This window comes from Ailuropoda melanoleuca, chromosome 1 (assembly GCF_002007445.2).
Source record: "Ailuropoda melanoleuca isolate Jingjing chromosome 1, ASM200744v2, whole genome shotgun sequence".
Lineage (NCBI taxonomy): Eukaryota > Metazoa > Chordata > Mammalia > Carnivora > Ursidae > Ailuropoda > Ailuropoda melanoleuca.
Genome location: NC_048218.1, coordinates 69,456,901 through 69,477,473, shown reverse-complemented (window position 1 = coordinate 69,477,473; position 20,573 = coordinate 69,456,901). Strand labels below are relative to the sequence as shown.

The 20,573-nt window shown below is 41.7% G+C and overlaps 2 protein-coding genes across 10 annotated transcripts in view; both read left to right on the top strand.

Moving 5' to 3' along the window:
• The window catches only part of DLG1 (discs large MAGUK scaffold protein 1), a 1,062,265-nt gene that overhangs the window by 376,975 nt on the left and 664,717 nt on the right, over positions 1-20,573 (top strand). The gene's annotated exons all lie outside the window — the stretch shown is intronic.
• Positions 3,314-20,573, top strand: part of BTK (Bruton tyrosine kinase) — a 30,593-nt gene continuing 13,333 nt past the window's right edge. Inside the window, exons 1-5 of one of the 3 annotated variants that reach the window (XM_002928566.4) lie at positions 3,314-3,471; positions 11,828-11,998; positions 12,525-12,623; positions 15,629-15,697; positions 17,280-17,361. In XM_002928566.4, coding sequence (XP_002928612.1) covers positions 11,858-11,998; positions 12,525-12,623; positions 15,629-15,697; positions 17,280-17,361 — 391 coding nt within the window. In that variant the 5' untranslated portion in view covers positions 3,314-3,471; positions 11,828-11,857. Of the gene's footprint in view, positions 3,472-9,360; positions 9,961-11,827; positions 11,999-12,524; positions 12,624-15,628; positions 15,698-17,279; positions 17,362-20,573 lie in introns of those variants that run through there. The other 2 variants (XM_034660464.1, XM_011236418.3) reach the window with 2 other exon arrangements.

Sequence of the window (20,573 nt, the reverse complement as noted above, 5' to 3'; positions counted from 1 at the left end):
AAATGTATAATTACAAAGTACTTTGTAAAATAGTACCAACGGTCGGCATTCAAGCACCCCCCTTTTATTGAAGGAGCAAGTTGGCTGCCCTGGGTTCTGAAAAGTGACGTTGAAATCGTTCGGCTCGCACAATAGCAATCAATAGGCGGAGAGAGAAAAAGTACCCAGCTGCTCTTCCCTTCCCTGCGTACCTGGCAGAAGTCCTGTGCTAGGTTTCAAGAGTCTAGCAGAGAAAGACTGCAGGGTACTGAGTATTTAAAATGGTTTGTCTCGGGGCGCCTGGGTGGCACAGCGGTTAAGCGTCTGCCTTCAGCTCAGGGCGTGATCCCGGCGTTACGGGATCGAGCCCCACATCAGGCTCTTCCGCTATGAGCCTGCTTCTTCCTCTCCCACTCCCCCTGCTTGTGTTCCCTCTCTCCCTGGCTGTCTCTATCTCTGTTGAATAAAAAAAAAAATTAAAAAAAAATAAATAAAATGGTTTGTCTCATAAAACCCTCACAGTAACTGTAGGAGGTGGTACTATTATTCCAATTTTACAGATGAGAAAATTGAGGCTGTAGGCTAGTCAACATTTTGCCCAATGTTGATTGTATTTAGTGGAGCCAGGATACAAACACAGGTGATCTGACTCCAGAGCCTGGGTTTCTTTACCATTATACAATATGGCTGTTGTGGCCTGGAAATTATAATAGCTCACAATTATTGAGCACTTTATATACACCAGGCATTTTCCTAAACACCTCATATCCTACCTCTTGTAATCCAAACAACCCAATGCAGTGTGTACCATTATTAACAGGTGAGGAAACTGAGGCACGACTCAGGTGATTATTTCGTGGAGCTGGAATTTCATCCCAGGTAGTTCTAGCACCACAGCCTTGTACCTAACCACGACAGCACAGAGGGCAAGCGGGGGCATCTGCAGGGTAGAGGTTGATGAAAAGAGAGAACTGAGCAGGGACTTAGGAAGGGGTACCAGGGATTAGAGGCTAAGGAACTATGAAAGCCTGGGGTCTCCTGCTTGCATAACTCTCCAGGAATACCCATGGGTCCAGAGCTGACTCTCTGATCATCCCCTTTTTGTTGGCTGGTCTCTGGGAAAACATTACCCCTACCTGCTATTACATTTCCTAAAAGTTTCTTTGCCAAACAGCCAGCCCATAGTCTCAGCATTTTCTTCTTCTCTTTGGGCTCTTAGGCAATCTTATTGGCCTTTGAGGAGTTTCTAGAGGTTTTTGATGTTAGTAACATAGAAATATGAAGACAGTGAACATGGCTCCTTTTAGACTAATCAACCTCAGTTCTTTCTATTACACGTTGTATGACGTGGCTTTGGTTTTGATTCCCTTCACTAATCTTGGTCTCTGTTTTGGACGTGCTCCTGCTCATGAATTTTCCCTAACGTGTGACACACAGAACTGAACACAGGAGTCTAGATCTGGCCCGACCTTGCAGAGTAGTGGGCCTATTCACTTTCCTCTATCTAGATATTTTACTTCTACAAGGAAGCCTCATATGACCTTGGATTTTCTGGCAGCCATGTTACTGACATGGCATTTCTCTTTATTACTATCAGCAAAAACCTTTGAACCATTTTCACAAATGCTACTGCTATCCCACGTTCACCTGGAGTCTTTTGAAGTTCAACTCGGTGCCCCATTATGGGGCGTGACCCTTAGCTCTGGTAAAATACACTCCGGTGAGGTTGGCTTATCACAGCAGGTGATGAAGATCTTTTTGCAAACCGATTGCTCTGGTTCTGTTGTCCAATCTAGCTCACAACAGCCTTGCACCATTCACAGATTAGCTAGGCTACTTTCTGTATCTTCCTCAAAGTTCTTTAGTAAAAATGTTGACCAGGATACCACCAAAAACAGAACCTTATATTACCTTGGGAATCTTTTGAGGTAACACTAGGCCTTTCTTTTTGCAGTATTTGGATGCAGCTCTTCGAACATCTCACAAGTGTGTTAGGGAAGTGCTCATGGGCAGATGGTAAAAAAAAAAAAAAAGTGCCTAGGTTTATTTTACCCTGTCCCACTCTCCCTTGTCCAGATCTCCCACTGTACGCCTATCAATTTCCAATCTCCACCCCAAGATGGATCTTGAGAAGGGATAGGCCATATGACAACAGGTAGCATCTGACTGAAGAAAAGGGGAGGGAAAGAGAATGTCTGTGATCGACTCTCAGGCGACTAGAGCAGCTCTTCAGAGGTGACTAGTAAAATGATATATGTTGTCAATGAAACAGGGAGATCCGTGCAACACTTACTGCCCATCTATCTTGTGCAGATGTGAGGATTACCCCCTCTACCATTCCTACAGAACGCATTTTTAAAAAATCTTGTTGCCTTAAAAACTCTGACAGACTTCTAGCGAGATCTGTAATCTGCTCCAACATTATGATGCAGTACCTGGGGGGCGAGTAAATATGGCCGTGCCTGATGTGTCAAGGTGGTCATGCAGACCAGTCAGCAGGGGCTCGGCTGACATCCTGGTCTGCAGCCACTACTGGCTGCGTTTCCTAGGAGAAGCCTCCGAGGTATGACTGTGGCCAGAACATAGGCTAGGAAGTAGCTGAGGACACCTTCCGGCTTCAAGCAACACGTTTAGTTGGGTTTGTGGATTTACAGAATTAAAGAGAAAGGTGTACGTGAAGAGTTAATCCTTGAGGCAGACTCTGAAAGGGAGAAAATCAACATCCACAGAAAATGGGGAAGGGCACAAGTCTTTGTGTGGGCTTACATTCAGACATTTTTATCTGTAGAAAAAAAAATGCTTTCTTAGAAAATGACTCAGCAGGGGGAAGTCTTGTCTCTACCTCTCTGGGGCTCTGCACTTTGGGGTCCCTTTTGTGGGCACTCTCCATCTTTCGTTATCAAGTTTAATGGTGTGACCCCGAATCTCCTCTGCCTTCAAGGACAGGAAACTCTAAAGACCCTCTTCCTCATTAGACCTTTTGCTTTGTCTTCGCAGGTCTGCATTTATCATCTTTCCTGTAAGTCTCCAGTCTCTGCTGATTATCCCCACAGTTCTTTGGGTACATGGTCCCTTTACCTCGGGGAGGTCAGCACGATGACCTGTCTGCTCAACGCAGCCCCATCTAGAGTCTCAGTGGCCCCGGTAATGTTGAGCAGGGTTCTTTCAGAACACATTCAAGATAGTAGTGTCAGAGGTCCCAAGCAAATGAAGGGCGGGGACAGCTGAGGGTTGGGGGGAATAGGGACAGCAGCAGGGAACCAGATACCATGCTGCTGAGAAGAAGAAAAAAAAAAGACATTGGTTTAAGTCAGGAAACAAAAAAAGGGAACTGAGTGGCTGTGAAAGGGTGGGGTTTGCTCAGACTGTCCTTCCTCTCTGGACTGTAAGAATATGTCTCCAGGGCCAGTGTCTTCTGAGATCGAGTCACACCTTCAAAGTCCTGGCATCTCAATGCATCTGGGAAGCTACCTGCATTAAGTCAGGACTGAGGTGGGTCTGGGATATGGCAGGGGCTGGGCAGCCGCCGCAAATACTTTTCATGGGACCCCCCCCCCGAAGGCTGGAGGGAAAGCATGGCTCGTGCCATAGAGTCTGCTGGCAAAGGAGGCTGACAGAGGGTGGGAGTGTCATCAGCGCAAGGCCCTGGCACTCCTTTTCAATGATCAGAAGGGGCTGTAAGGGTTCCTTCTGAGTCGGGTTGGGGGGGGACAAGAAGAGCAAAGAGGGACATGTGGTGACCATCTGAACAGGTAGCAAATGTTGGAAGTGGTCACCCCTGCAAAACTTGGCAGAAAAGGAATCTTGTCGATGGCAGTACGATACAAATAAGTCATTTGGTCAAATGTTGCCTGAAGGCCCAAAAGGTAGACTTGTGTCAAGAGGCCCTTAGAAGAAGAAAATCTAAGAGGCAGATTGAGAACACAGTAAAAGCTCCCATGCCACAAGAGGCTCTCAGACTTCGTAAACTGGGAAAAGCCCAGGCTAACCCTGGGTGTAAGCTACTTGCCTTGGGCTGCATCTGGCCCATGTTGCCAGGAGCGGAGCTGGCTTATTGGAAAGATTGTGCGTGCGCCAACCTCATGGTAATGTGGGTAAAAGTCAGGGCCAGAAGAAAACAGCCTCAGCCCAGACAGTGTGGCCAACCCCTGAGGTCATGGGGAGGTTTTTCCTATTACCATCGCCTGCCATGTGCACGGCTTTCTTTTGTCTTCATCATGTCTCCTCTCCTTTTCTCTTCTCTCCTCCTCTCCATCCCCTTCCTCCTTTTCCTCCTCCTCCTCTCTCTGCCTGTATTCCCTCTTCTTATACCCCCCCTCCCATCTTGTTCATTACCGCATCCCCTGGAATAGTCAGAGCTTAATAAACAATTGTTGAATTGTGCTGGATTATTCTTGCCCTTTCTTTCCCCTGTTCTTTTCCCTTTTTCCTTTCCCCCTACTTTTCTAGTACCTTCCCCACAGGATTGTTGTGAGTAGTAACTATGTTAATATATATAAAATAGTTAAAGCCTGGCAACAGTAAGTGCTAATATCTCCATGCTTGCTATTATTTTTATTCTGCCTGAGAGGGTCTGCCTAGAGCAAATGGTGTGTCATTTAGAATAAAAGGGATCAGTGGCCCTGATCAAGACATCCTTGGATGAGCTATTAGATCTCCAAATGGAATACTGGTCCAATTTCCGTTTTTTTTTAAGATTTTAATTTATTTATTTGACACAGAGAGAGAACACAAGCAGGGGGAGTGGGAGAGGGAGAAGCAGCCTTCCAGCTGAGCAGGGGTCTCCATGTGGGGCTCAATGCAGGGCTCAGTGCGGGGCTGGATCCCAGGACCCTGGGATCATGACCAGAGCCAAAGGCAGGTGCTTAACCGACTGAGCCACCCAGGCATCCCCAGTCCTGGCCCAATTTCCTGATCACCCAGATCTCCAAGCTCAAGATCTCTAAGGCATATTGTGTGTTTCCAGAGACAGGACAGCAGCAAAAAGCCTAGAGGCAGGGGTCTATAAAGCTGAGGGACTGTCCTCTGTGCTGTCAGCTGTGTGCTAGTTCTGCTCCTTCCCTCATTTTGCATGCCAAGCCCCTAAAACAAGGGTGTTATAGCCTCTCTGGAGCCTCAGTTATTTGATAAAACAATGTCATCCTCCTAATAAGCCACCAAATGCAAATACTCGTGGAACCTAAAGCATTCTATCAAAACAGTATCCCTTAAGGCTAGCCCTGTTTGCTCTATTCTGACCCCCTGTAGAGTCAAACTATTTAAACTGTTTGTGTTAAAGTCCAAATTCTGTTGCTTATGGCTAGTGATGTGTTTGTCTGGAGCCCTTTGTAAACTCTTTATGGTGAGAACTAGGGCAATTTTCCATCCACTTCAAGGGTCTTAGTGCAATTTGAAATTATCATCACTATGATTTGCTATTTCCATTTGAGCAAATTTCCTACAGAGACTTTCCTTTCAGTGGACTAGACCCAGACCAGGAAGTGACTTAGGTGTAAGAGGAAGATAATGCCTTTTGAAAACCAGTCCGGGTATTCTCCAAACAGTCACCAGATACCTGCTGCTTTTTGCCCAAAGATGCTATACTGAGATCTGATTGCTAATTCCTGGGAATAAGGTAGAGCTAGAATTTTCAGCGAGTCAGTTCTCAACAAGAAGCTAGAGACAAGACATTGACCTAATTCACTCCAAACCTACTTGGTTATGCAAATGAAGCCATCAGAGGAGGGGGAGAGAGAACCTCTCTGAGGACCCTGAAACAAATTGGCCACGTGTGACTTTCAGTTTCTGTAAAGGTTCATGTGCACTAACAGAGGGTGTTTGAAACACAAAAGCCTCAATCCCAGGCTTTCCTTCTTACTCTCTGAGAAACATCACCAGATGCCCTGAGAGTTGATGTTGCTTATCTGAACCTCAAGGAGAAGCTGATCTCACTGCCTTGCTTCCCTAAAAACAAAAATAAGCTATAGTCAACTAGCTCATCCCTAGAAGAATGAAATTGTAGAGTCAAGATAAGTTAAATTTGAGACAAGTTGTAGGTTGGAATACACTGGAGTTCAAGATCACTGGCTCAATGAAAAAAACAGACTAGTTGGCAATAAAAACAGTAAAAAAAAAAAAACTGACTAGAAATGGAGCAGAAACTAAATAAAGGAATGAGAAAAGCTCTCGAAAACTGTTATCTGGAGTGGAAATTGGTAAAATGCTTCAGGAAACTACTTTGTCAATATATATCAAAATGCAAAATGCACATACTTTCTTGCTTGGTAAATGCTGCTTATATAGAAGTCCTAATATCATGGAAAAATAATCAGGAATACTGTTAAACAAGACCTTTAGATATTTGGGGGAGAAGTTGTGTCAAGTGGATGGATGGATAGATAATGTTAAGAAATACAAGTAAGCTACAAATCCTATGTGTAATATCTCAAACCTAAGAGAAATGCACAGGAAAAAATGGAAGGTAATATGCCCCGATATTAAATCCTTTGGATAATGAGCTTGTAAATTGATGTTCTCTTTTTTAATATTCTTGTACTTGAAACATTTTTATAATGATCATGGTTATTTTAATATCGAAAGAGAAAATACAGCAAATGTTTTAACCAGGGGAAACAAAAACTAAACTGTAAAAGAAGGCCAAAGGGCCACTCAAGTCCAGAGTGAAAGACGGACACCCCAGTAGTCACCCTCAGAGCGGAGGCACAGTGGTGAAAGTATTACCACCAATCTGATACTGAGTGCGAACTTCAGAGTGGCTATCTGGCTCTCATGTCAAACGTTAACGTGATGAATGGCTGAAGAAGAACCAGAGACCCGAGACCTCTTGGAAATTATTCTCATCTCCTGCAGATGAGAACTTCCCCGGTTAACACGCAGCCAGAAAGCTGATTTTGGCTGGAAGGCTTCACTACAAATTTGGTCACCTGTAGTGCTGACCATGAAGCTTATCAAGTAATTAGGTTTCACTGGTGCCTGAATAGAGCTTCTTGGGAACTTAACAAGAGTAATAAGGTTTCTTTATTGCTATGGTTATATTCTAAAGAAGACTTCCCTTCTGGTTTCAAGGCCAGGGAATTCTCAGTGAAAATTTCAATCAGAACCTGAGAGATGCTTCTTGGGACTGAGGAGAGATTTGTGGTAAACTAAATTTAGCTCCTCGTAGTCTACTCTAATTTCAGACAGTTGATAATTCTAGCAGATTCCATAGTAAAACATGAGGAAGACAGGACTGAAACGCGAACAAGGGATAACACAAAGCACATAGGCCAACAGATAAGCCAGACCAGGCTTTGCCACTTTGAGTAACTGAGAATTCATTCTGAGAGTGGGCAACTATGATTGCATGTACAAGGATGTGCATGGCAGCATTGTTTATAATTGGAAACAAACAATCTAAATATCCATCAATAGGAGAGTGAACGAATAAAGTGTGATGAATTCATCATATAGAATACTTTATGTGTATAGAAATAGATCAAAATCTATGAACTAGAGTTACCAAGACAAATAAATCATAAACCATTATACTGAGAGGGGTACCTGTGTGGCTCAGTCGGGTAAGCGTCCAACTTGTGATTTCGGCTCAGGTCCTGATCTCATGGGTGGTGAGATCAAACCCCATGTGGGGCTCTGCGCTCAGTGGGGAGTCTGCTTGGGATTCTCTCTCACCCTCTCCCTCTGTCCCTCCCCCTACTCATGCTGGAGTGAGTTCTCTCTCTCTCTCTAAAATAAATAAATAAATCTTTTAAAAAATTATACTAAGAAGAAAAGCAAGTTGCTGAAGAATATGTACCACTTATATAAAAATGTAAAACATGCAAACCAATACTAAATACCTTTTATGAATAGTCACATACACAATAATAATATAAAAACATGCCTAAGAATGATAAACACCAAATTCAAGATACTATTAACATCTGAGGAAGGAGGGGATTGATTGTAGAGGAGTATACAAGGATGTTTTGACTCTATGGATAGTATTTTATTTCTGAAAAACACCGGAAGCAATTATGGCACAATGTTAGGATTTTATAGAGCTTGGCGAGTACCTGAGTGTAGTGTTATTCTCTGTACCGTCTCTTTGCAACATTTCATAGTGTAAAAGAAAGTACATTCAATCAAAATTGTGTATTCACAGTATGCAATAACAACCCTAGGGACAAAGAGTGGGTGGCTGTTCCAACTAATCCTGTGCTTTTATCCCATCAACAATGAAACAAATCCTGAAAAGAAAACAGCAACACCAGGTAGGATCTCCTTGTGGAAGATTTAAAGGAAAATGTAAGAAAATCTGGCAGGACAAAGAAGAGTCCACATGTGGGAAAAAGTACAGTTGACAGTTAACAGGGCTAAATCATCCTTTTTAGCTTGGAGGATTATTGCAGAGGAAAATGCTCCAGGATCCTGTACTGTCATCCCCTGAACTTGCCACCATTTCCTCGTTTGCCAAAAGTTCCTAGAAGATGCAGAGGAGTCTGTCCCAACTGCTCTTTGATGATAGCCCTGGGGGATGACAGGGTGCTGAGGTGAATAGCATCAAAACTCTCTGAAGGCAAGAAAAAAAAATATCTCTGGGAGGGATCTCTCTCTGAGGTAGGTATGACAGAAACAGCAAGGGCTGTGGAGGCACAGATGGGTGAGGCTGGACAAGTCACACAACTTCCATGAGTCTCACTTTCCTCAGCTGTGTGTTGAGAGAAACAAATGAAATAATGACTAGAAAATGCCTGATGGGTAGACTGCACTGGGAGTAATAGGAGTTTCCTTCCATTCCCCTGGGGAGAAAAGGGACTAGACAGACTGTTTCTGGGCAATTAAGTAATGCCTTAAAGGAGAAATAAAGAGAGAATGATGTTTCTTGGATATTTTGGCTAAGTAGATATTTTAACTATGGCTGACTGGTTATTTCTAACTAGCATCTCTGGGACTCTTCCCAATCATAGGCAGGCTGTGTAGCCTTCTTAATTTTGCTCTGGTGTTGTCCCTAATGGTGTCTATATCTTAGCTTGAGCAATGATAGGGCCGAAGGTGGTTTAATTTACTGATCCCAAAGGTGCTTTTCATAGCAATTCCTTGACATAGTGCAATTTGTAAGATGGCTAAACACTTATAAGCGGCCTCTTTGTGAATTCTGCTGCTCCACAGGGAGCTGGGAGGCTGCAAAAGTGGCCACATGAAAATCCTTGCATTTGTAGTTTAATAAAGAGAACATTATAATGCTAGAATTCTATATTTTAAATGAAGAACTCTGTGTTTTTCTATTATTTTTCCTCCTCTTTCTTTATATGAACAACAGCGTGTGTGTATGTGTGTAACATTCGTATCACTTCCGGTTTCCACCCCTACCCCCACTCTCTGAGTGAAGTGGAGGGTCAGCCCTCACAGTGCATCTTTTGTGGTCAAATTGACTGTCAGTGGCTGATACAGTTAGAAAAAAATTTAGAACCTTCCGCAAAGAAGTTGCAACTGTCCTCTAATGCAGAGTGTCCATCACCCACCAACCTTCAGGAAGACATAAAGACAGATGCACCTCCTTTCACATTATTGGTGGATGGATCAGTGATGACTAAGGAAGAACTACCACATTTTCAGCCTGTGTGTATCTGGACTGGATCACAAGGAATTAAGGGAAAAGCAGTCAAAGAAGGGGCAACCAGACCTTGGAAATCCTGGTAATCCTTCAACTCAATGATCTAGCAGTAGAGGCCATTTCACCCTTTGCTCAAAGGGGTGATGGCTAGTGAGAGGCTTGCTTACTTCCTCATACTTAGACCAGCACTGAACCCTAACCCAACAGACACTTGAAAGAGAGGAAGGCTTCCTCTTGTACAAACTGGATTTGTTCTAAAAGAGAAAAAGAGCAGAGGCAGCTTCCAGAAGGACCTATCTTATAGAAAGTAAGAGCAGAGGCCAAGACTGAAGCGGATGCTGGGTCAGAGCAGGGAATGTGTCCATCAAGAGCTTGCAACAAAACTAAAGGTAAAATGATGGGTATGCTTTATTCAGCTAAAAGAAGCAAAACTGGATGTAGTTTGTTTGGGAGGCTTCTGATCCAATTTACTGGTCATGCAACTCACTTTCATTAGGGCTTTATTTTATCTTCTGTAATTTGAGTCTTTTTGATTGTGAAGAGGTGCTTAATTGGAATTCACTGTGGAAAAAATGTGATATTATTACAAGGATCCTGATGAGTTGAAAGTTCTTGAGACTGTAGTACAATTACTTGGTTACCACTACTTCTGAATAAATGAATAATTTCAGTGTTGACAGAAATCTCTGTGGGGTTTGAGCATTAGAAAGTACTCTGACTGTAAAGTATTATCAGTTTGTCACTCCTGTGAGAGACCATTTAAAACCAGGGAGTCAGGGAACTGTGTGGCATGGTGTTGGGAAAAGGTTTGCTCCTCGGCTTAATTTTTCTCAAAAGGTCATTTATAAACCATTGAATTAATCCCCCACCAGGAGACAGTAGCATCAGCGTGGTGAATAAGTGGGAAAGTGATCACTCTGAGCATCCCTGGGGTTCCTTTAACCTATTTTTAATGTCTCCCCGGTATGATAATAGAATCTTCAACACCACAGGAAAGAGCAAAATAACGGTGCGGACAGGCTCAGACTTTGATAAAAACCGCTCCCTTGCTTCCCTAGTGTGAGCAATAATCTGTGCTTGGCAGGTTGAAAAATGATGCTGACTTATTTATTCTGCAGCCACGGTGCCACCAAAAGCATAAGGAGTTTAGGTTTACAAAATGTCATCCACCCCCCCGTAAGAAAAACCCACTTGTAACAAAATTTGAGGGGAACTGGTGATTTTTTTCAGTACTTATTTAGTGCCCCATTTTGTGATCATATTTATATTTACATTTTATCTTTCTAAGGAAGGTTTGGAATTAGTAACATGCAATTGTGCATAAACTTCAAGTGAATAACTAATACAAAGCATGTTTTGCGTGAATAAAAAAGAGCCAATGGTGATTTTTCATAACTGTCTTTGCATTTCTGTACTTCAGTTACCCAAAAATCTTTCTAGAGTATTTTAAGTTTGGAGAGAGTAAACAAGTTACTCTTCACAAATAATCAGAGGTGGCATCCGTAAGACTAAGACAGTTGCATCACTTTTGTATGACAATGTTTAAAAGAACCAACCTACGAAAAAAGGAGGGGAAAAACAAACAAACAAACAAAACAACAGCTCCCTCCCCCAAAATTGTTTTTCAGTTTCAAAGGTCAGCTACCTTTGTAGCTCAGTCAGTGGTTGATGGGCAAAATCGGTTGGGCAGCAGTTAGCATATGTCCATAACTGCAGGTGCAGCCTCCTATATCCTTCTTAGACCCCTTGGTTACAGACCCCAGTGGGACAGTGTTTGAAAAAATTGCACTCACTGTCTAGGAAACTGGGAACTGAAAGTCCAATATCTGCCTCGGTGGAGTTCTGGCACCTGCATTATCCCTTCTGGGGATATCAGAGTAAACAGCTGCAAAGAGACTTTTGCTGTTCACGGATTCTGCACGTATTATAAAGGGCGGTTGGTATAAAGCGGCCTCCAGACATTACCAAGCACACAGGTACATGTCATTTGACATCCAGAGCATTCCATGGCCTTATACAAAAATCCAGTGTATGTGAACTCATGCTGAACCTGTCCTCCCTATTCAATGTGCACCCATTACACCTGAAAACTGGCAGAGATGGAGGCTGTGGAAGGAGGAGGTCAAGGTAGGAAGAAGGCTCTTCGTTAGCTTTGCACGATTCTGTTCCATTTGAAACTAGGTGGCCAGGCTGAGGGGAAACCAGGAGGGATGAGGATTAATGTGCTGGGTCCTCAAGAACTTTCGTTATCAACAGTGCATACGTGAGCTCCAGACAGAAGAAGCTATGGCTACAGTAATCCTGGAGAGCATCTTTCTGAAGCGATCCCAGCAGAAAAAGAAGACATCACCTTTAAACTTCAAGAAGCGCCTCTTTCTCTTGACTGTGCACAAACTTTCCTACTATGAGTATGACTTTGAACGTGGGGTAAGTTTCTCTGCTGTGAATCCTGAATCTCAAGGACTTGGCCTTAGATCTTCCTTGAGGAGGTAGATACTTTCTGGTTGGAGGAGGGAGGTGGTAGGGACCTAGGTATATTTCAAACTCAGGAAAATGTTTCCTAGCCCAGAACTAACCACAACCATGCTGGTGCAAAAAACTCAAAGATGCTAAGAAGCCATGGGGGGAATCTTACCATGGAATCTTGCAGTCGGTGATCATTCATCAAATGTTGTTGAGAATGAAATCCAAGTGTTGAAAATTATTCTTTATTTTTTATGGTAAAGACACACACAGTCATCCACTTTTGTATAGTATTTGCCCTCTATCTGGTAGTCAAAAATGTTTAGATTAATAGATCTGGAAGTTGTTGGTTTTTCAAAATGACGGGTCCTGATGGATAGAGTGTGGGTGTCACTTCACTATGTTGAATGATTAGATAACAAAATCTAAACATCTGGTTGCTTAATCACTCCTAATCTTTCTCCATTTTCTTCCTCATTCTCTTTCTCAGAGAAGAGGCAGTAAGAAGGGTTCCATAGACGTTGAGAAGATCACCTGCGTTGAAACAGTGGTTCCTGAAAAAAATCCTCCCCCTGAAAGACAGATTCCAGTAAGTAGAGACTATTGTCAGAGCAGGAATGGGGTGGTTAAGAAGCTTGGAACACTCCAGCTCTCTGTAAATACACTGGTGATGCTGTGCAATGAGCTCCCTTACAAAATTCTTCACTCTCTTATTGGTTATACTGAGTCTCAGCATTTTTCCCCTAGATGCAGAACAACTCACTTAACCTTGAAAACTAACACCGATTTTATGATGACGTATCAAATTTACTTTTTTTAAAAAGGATTTTATTTTTTTAAAAGGAATTTCCACAACCAACGTGGGGCTCGACCTCCCAAACCTGAGATGAAGAGTTGCATGCGCCTCTGCCTGAGCCAGCCAGGAGCCCCAATACACGAAATTCTCAAACTGATCAGAGATGACTGGTTTTACTCTCTCAGATACCAGGACCAGATTTACAGGCTTGAGTTAGTCTGAAAGCCAGAATCCTAGGGCTCTGCATCGTGAGATTCTGTAACAACTCACTCTTCATTCTCCTCTCATTTCCCAGAGCTTCTCCAAGGCATAATGCCTATGGATTTCTGAGTCGAGTTTTTTAAAAATATCATTTATTATTTTTTTCCTAATTACAGGAGTAGAGTGTCCTTATTATAAAACTCTAGAAAATACAAAAAAGCACAATAAAGAAGATAAAATCATGCATAATCCCATTAGCCAGCTGAAGAACTATTGTATTTTGGTAAATAAACAGGCTTACAGATGTTTTTCTCTACTAGCAACACATACATTCACACTAATATATATATTATATATTTATTTTTGTAAAGTTTATTTATTTAAGGGCAGCTGGGTGGCTCAGTTGGTTAAGCATCCAACTCTTGGTTTCAGCTCTGGTCATGATCTCATGGGTCCTGGGATCCAGCCCTGTGTCAGGCTCCGTGCGCAGGAAGTCTGCTTGAAGATTACCTCCCTCTGCCCCTCCCCCCACTCGCACTCTCTCTTTCTCTCTCTCTAAAATAAATAAATAAATCTTTAAAAAATGTTATTGATTTAAGTATCTCTACACCCAATGTAGGGCTCAAACTCAGGACCCTGAGATCAAGAGTCACATGCTCTTCCCACCGAGTGTGCCAGGCACCCCTATGTTATATATTTAAAACATAGAATCATACTGCACATCTTGCTTTGTAATCTACTTTTTCACTTTAACAATATATGGAAACTTTTCCCATGACAATATATAAGTCCTTGATAACGTGATTTTAGTGGCTGTATGGTATTCTCTATTATGAATACATTGCAATTTGTTTAACCAATCTCCTATTAGTACACATCTGTTTCCAACTTGATATTATAACCACGTTGAGAACATCTTTGCATACATCTTTATGAACTTTTGCTATTCTTTTCCTTATAATAACTTCCTAGAAGTAAAATTGTTCTTCTCTTTATTAAATCTGCACAATTTGGTTACGTTTATCTTTTTATTCTATTTTATTTTCTAGCAGTGTGATTTAGATTTCATACACTCCTACAAGCTGCATATGGGTGTATCTCTATTTCTCTACATTCTTTCCAATACCAGATATTTTAAATGTTTGTTAATTTGACAGCCAAGAAAAGTGGTATTTCATTGCTGACTTATTTTTCAATTTTTTGTTACGCATAAGGTTGAATGTTTATATGTTTTACGGTTCATTTACATTTTTCCATTTGTGAATTGCCTGTTCATTTTTTTTTTGCCCATTTTCCCATTGAAATGTTTACCTTATTGCTAGTACTTTTTAAGAGATCTTGATATATTTAAGAGTATCCATCCTTAACTATAATACATGTTGAAAATATTTTCCCCAGTTTTTCATTTATCCTTGAAGTTTGTGGTGTTTTTTACTTGTTCATTTTTAGCATTCTAGGTTTTAAAAATCTATGTCATCAAATTAGTTCATCTTTTTCTTAATGTTTCTAACCTTTAGCATTATATTGGGAAGTCTTATCTCCCGTAAGTTTATATATATACAGTCACTTATGTTTTTTCTCTGTCCACTCATAGTTCCATTTTTATATTAAGCTTTTGAATCCATCCAGAATTTACTTTGATGTATGGCATGAAATAGCCTCCTAACTCCCCCCACTCACACACACCAAAATTAGTGGTTAAATATTTGTCCCCGCACCACTGATTGAGTAACCTCCCTCTCCTCGATGGTTTGAAATGCCTGAGGTCTTTTTGAACGTGTATGTGCTGGAGCCTATGGATATGTGTCCCTACTGGGTTAAAGGAAGCAGTCTCTAATAATTAGCATTGTCTGTGCAGGAAATTCTTCTGAAGACTGCAGAGGACTCCCAGTATAGAAGGAAATCCAAAAAAAGAACAATGCACCAACCAATAACTATGCTTTCTTTTTTAAAGTTTTTATTTTAATTATAGTTTGTTAACATGCAGTGTTATATCAGTTTCAGGTGTACAATATAGTAATTCAACAGTTCCATACATCACCCTGTGATCATCACATGTGCACTCCTTAATTTCCATCACCTATTTAACCTAACCCTCCACCCACCTCCCCTCTGGTAACCATCAAATTGTTCTCTATACTAAAAAATCAGTTTCTTGCTTTGACTCTCTCATTTTTTTCGTTTGCTTCTTTGTTTTGTTTCTTAAATTCCACGTATGAGTGAGGTCATATGGTACTTGTCTTTCTCTGACTTATTTCGCTTAGCATTACACTCTCTAGCTCCATCCATGTTGTCGTAAATGGCAAGATTTCACTCTTTTTCATGGCTGAATAACATTCCACTGTATAAATATACCACATCTTCTTTATCCATTCATTAATTGATGGACACTGGGCTGCTTCCATATCTCGGCTATTGTAAGTAATGCTCCTGTAAACATTGGGGTGCATGTATCCTTTTGAACTAGTGTTTTTGTATTCTCTGGGTAAATACCCAGCAGTGAGATTGCTGGGTCGTAAGGTAGCTCTATTTATAACTTTTTGAGGAACCTCCACACTGTTTTCTACAGTAGCATATGCTTTCATCTTTCCATGCAGAGAAGGGGTGAAGAGTCCAGTGAAATGGAGCAGATTTCAATCATTGAAAGGTTCCCTTACCCCTTCCAGGTAAGGTATTTCCTCTCACCAGCTCTCAAAGGTACCTGTAATGTAATAATTATGGTTGGGATACAGGGCACAGTGAAGAACACTAGGTCCCAGTGAACAGAATTTGAGGTGGACAAGGAAGCTGAAGTATGAAATGAGACTGACATGGGCTAAGAGTGTTTGCTCTTTTGTTTTCCCAATTTAACATGGTACCTTTTAGTCCCTGCACCTCAAAGCGAATCCATAATGGCAGTAATTCTATTATGGTGTCTTGTCTCTGATAACTGTGTTGAGAAAGATGCTCTGTTTGTTGAGGGAGCATTTCACTTCCTTCTGGTTCTGCCTATCTGTCTAATGGTGGTCATGTGGGTTGAAGAGACAGAAAAGGGGAGGGAAGGAGTAGTTATTAGGAAGTTCAGTATGGGGAAGGCTTATTAGACTTACACATAAACCTAAATTCTATTCTAGTCTGAAATAACTGAAGAGCCACATAGACATCTGTTTCAGAGGTGCATTATAATCCATAAAAGAGAGCAAGTGCTTCAGAATCAATCTTCAGTTTGGCTTGCTTGTGTCCTGAAAACTCTGTAGGTCACATGTTGTGAATATAGCAGCCTCTGCAAACAGTGAAAGCCAGAAAAGGAAGTGGAAAGTCTCAGGGGAGGGGGCTTTCTGTCATGGATTTATGAGCACAGCAAGACTAACAAGCAAAAAGAAAAATGTGCAAGGATCTTGTTCATGTCTCTGACGGTATCAAAGTTTACAAAACCTGTGAAGGAGGAGTGTTTTAGACAGAGTTTCTACTATTGTTGTCTTTCAACAAGATGATGTTTTTTGGCTGGGCTAGTGGATAAGGCTAAATAGCAGATAATTCCCATTATTTTACATTTGATTTCAGAATCCACTATGTAATGTCTGTTAAGTCTGTGAGAATTGGAACCACATGTCTCATGCACCTCCAGAACACCTAACACCTTGTATATGTAAAGTGTTAAAAAAAATACTGCCTGTTTGATTTGATGACAATGATTAATATATACTCTACTCTTTTTGAAGTAAATATATACTTTACTCTTTTGTGGTTCCAAACTTGGTTTATTTTGGCAAGGGGAGGCCCCTAGACAGTAGGAGAAAAATTAAGCATGAGTTAAAATTTTGCTTCATGTTATCCAAGTGAATGATCTATATGTACTAAAAAAGACTTAAGTTATACAAATCATTACTTCAAATTCTCTTCTATACAAACCCAAGGTTTAACAAGATCATAAAACATTCTTTGTTGAATAAACACAAACCCTGTCTCCACTAAGGCTGGGGGAAATATTATGAGCTAAGTTTACCCACAAATTGAAACACAAGTCAAGAGGGTCTAGGACTATTTAAAAATCTAAGAGCTTCTAAGTCCTACAGCCCCGGGTGTGAATTGTTCAGGAATTTTTCAGATAGCTCACACGACCCCAGCTCTACTGCCGACTGAAGACCCTGCCTTTCTTTATTTTCCACTAAGATTATACAAAGCTGTAGCTTAAGATTTTCTCCTTCAAGGACTTTCTTCTTTTTTTCTCAATCCTAACTGCTGAAGTCTGTGTGTCCATTGCTTCAGGTTGTGTATGACGAAGGGCCTCTTTATGTCTTCTCCCCAACTGAAGAACTGAGAAAGCGTTGGATTCACCAGCTCAAAAATGGTGAGAACTACTTAGAAAATAAACTAGTTTCCAAAGAAAGAAAGGAAGAAAGGGGGAGGGAGGAAAAGAGAGAGAGAGGAGCAGAAGGAGAGAGAGAGGTGGAGGGAGGAAGAAAAGGAGAGGGAGAAGAAGAATGGATGAAAGGTGGGAGGTAAGAGAAAGAGGAAAGAGAAGAGGTAGAAGGGAAGGAAGGAAAGAGAGGAGGGGGGAGGGAGGACGACAAGGGGGAAGGACGACAGATTGCATTTTCTCTAATATTAGTGACACAGTCGAGTTTCATATTCCATTTTATGAATAAAAGATAACGTGCTAGACCAAGAGTTTCAACCCAGTTCCACCACTATCTCTCTAGTGCAATTCTGTAATTGTAGGCACCTCTATTTCCCTATCTATAAAACAGTCCCGCTCTTCACACCAATTACAAGGGTGGTGTGGTGTGTCACTCAGTGGTCATTGCAATATTTCAAAGCCTAAGTGTAAAATACATAGTTCCAAAAATTAGATGATCACGAGAGTGGTTGGAGTCAGAGTAGAGAAGCTTCTTCCAAGCCCTCTTCTACCACAAATAAGCTGGGTGACCTCTGGCAAGTAGGCCAATGAGCTTCTTCTGGGGCTTAGTTTCTTCTTCTGAAATAGAAATAATAATGATGCCGGTCATACCTACCTCCAGGCCTGTCCTAATGATCAAATAAGGTAATATCTGTGAAAGCACATAGAAAACTGTAAAACACCATACAGCAAAGCACTGTACATCTCTTCATTATGGGCAAATATTTTCTAAGACACTAGTTCACGTTCCTTGTTTTGTGAGCCCTTACACTTGAACACAGTTTCAGCACTTGCCGTAGACCATACATTGTGCTGAGATAAACTTGACTCTAAAGGCTCTAAAGGCTCGCACAGGATGCATGCAGACATATTTGTGTGTATATATAGCCACATGTCAAGTGACTGAGAGATTAACTGGTTGAGTTGACATCAGGAAAGGCTGCCTAGAGAAACAGGAAGGATGGCAGACTGATAACAGCATGGTTGGGTTATTGCATGACAGCCCTTTGTCTCAACATTTAGATTCTGATATTCGGTGGCTCGCGGTACCACCCTTAGTCACTCCCTTGAGTGCAAGTCTGATTGGCCAAAATAAGAATCACCAAATCTCTCAAGCTGAAAGAGGAGAGGAGAAATGAAGAAAGGGGTCATTTATTGAATTCTTGCTACGTAGCAGACACCGAGCTAGACACCTTATATTTATTATCTCATTTAATTCTCACAGCAGCCTTGGGCTGAACACAAGAGTAATAGCTAACACGTACTGAGCACTTAGTATGTTCCAATCTCTGTGCCAAGTGTTTCAAATGTACCAGCTTTTAATCCTCACGATAAGCTTCTGAAGTACGCATCATTTCCCTATTCAAAGATGAGGGAACGGAGGTTCAAAGAGGTTCAGTAACCTGCGCATGACCACACGCTGAGAGATGCAGCCGGGATCTTGACCACATCCCTATGTCTGCAGGACTCCAGAGCCTAAGCTTATTGCATAGTATCCTGCTGCTTTGTTCTCCAGTCCAGAAATTACACCTGGAGTTGGCTGTGAGATATTCTAGAGTAAGGTCCTGTTGAGATTGCAAATTGGTGATATCTTGTACCACAAAGTCCAGGTCTTGGCATGTTTTGAGGTAAGAGGCCTGCTTTAGCCGTAGGGGTACAAAATGAGCACACGGAGTGTGTATATATCTGCACTTCCTTGGTTCTCTCCACAGTGCCTCACACACTGCCTTGCACAGAGAAAGGGACCAGTAGTTGTGTTAGAAGATTTTTCTGTAAGGTAAACAATCACCATAGATGGTTGGGCTCCATGTTGATGGACAGCTAGGATTTAGTTTGGAAATAGGGAAAGGTGGGACATACTGAGGGACAACGAGAAAAGAAAAAAAAATGTGACATGTGCAAGTTAGTGACTCCTTTACACTTAAACGACTAATTTCAAAACCAGTCATAGATTAGCCTAACAAATACTTACTGAGGGTACACTATGTTCAAGGTATGAGCAATGACAGAGGATAAGAATACCCAGCTTGTAAACTTGGTTTACTGACTCAAATGGCAAACGTACAATGCTGGTTATGCACCACTATTAAAGTTCATTGGGCAAGTAAAATTACAACAGTAAAAATAAAGCCAAAACAAATAGAAAACACCACCACTTCAACTTGGTTATTAGTGTGGTTGGGTAGTGTGGGTTAAGGTGCAATTTTGCCTTCTCTTCTCTTGCATTTTACTGAAGGCATTTCATTTCCAGCTGTTCTAGACCTGGCTGTATGTCTTGTTGAACCTGCTTGGGCTGACAACATGACCTAAATAGGAAGCACCTTGCAACAAATACCACAGTTGCTAGGAGATTCAGGTGCAAGTCCTAACAATACCAGACCAGCCCTAGGTGCTGGCAATGCCAATTGTGAAATAATCTAGCAGGTGTAAAATCCTACTCCAGGGATAAGTTATCCCACTGTAGGATGAAATGCACCAACTGAAAATCACTAACATGAGAAGGGGACTTCATCAGGGTCCTGGCTACTTCTGCAGGGGTATTGGCTATGAAAGTGCATGAGGGAGCCTTCCCTGGTGCTGGATCTGAGTGGTGGTTAAACGGTTGTAGACAAATGTGGCTAGTTGTATCCTTAGACTGCACACTTTATTATTGTGGAAGTTATATCTCAGTTTAAAAGCAGGGCCTCAGAACGCCTGGGTGGCTCAGTCGGTGAAGCATCTGCCTTCGGCTCAGATCATGAACCCGGGGTCCTGGGATTGAGTCCCGCATCGGGCTCTCTGCTCAGCAGGGAGCCTGCTTCTCCCTCTCCCTCTGCCTGCTGCTCCCTCTGCTTGTGCTCTTTCTCTCTCTGTCAAATAAATACATAAAATCTTTTTAAAAATTAAAAAAATAAAAATAAAAAAATAAAAGTAGGGTCTCAGGTACCCCACATCGAGTTGCCATCTTTTTTCAGTGGCACTTTCCATGCAGGGGTTGCATCCCTGAGGACTTAGCCATGGGCTCTCTTCTCCCATTTCCTTGAACATGGCAGTGCGCACTTTAATGGTATAGCACCACAGATATGTGTCTGCATTCGCTCTAGAATCTTTGTTTGGTTAAGCTCAATAGATCCTCTCCTAATTGCAACGTCAAAAATAAGCAAAAGGCCTGACCCAACCAAAAA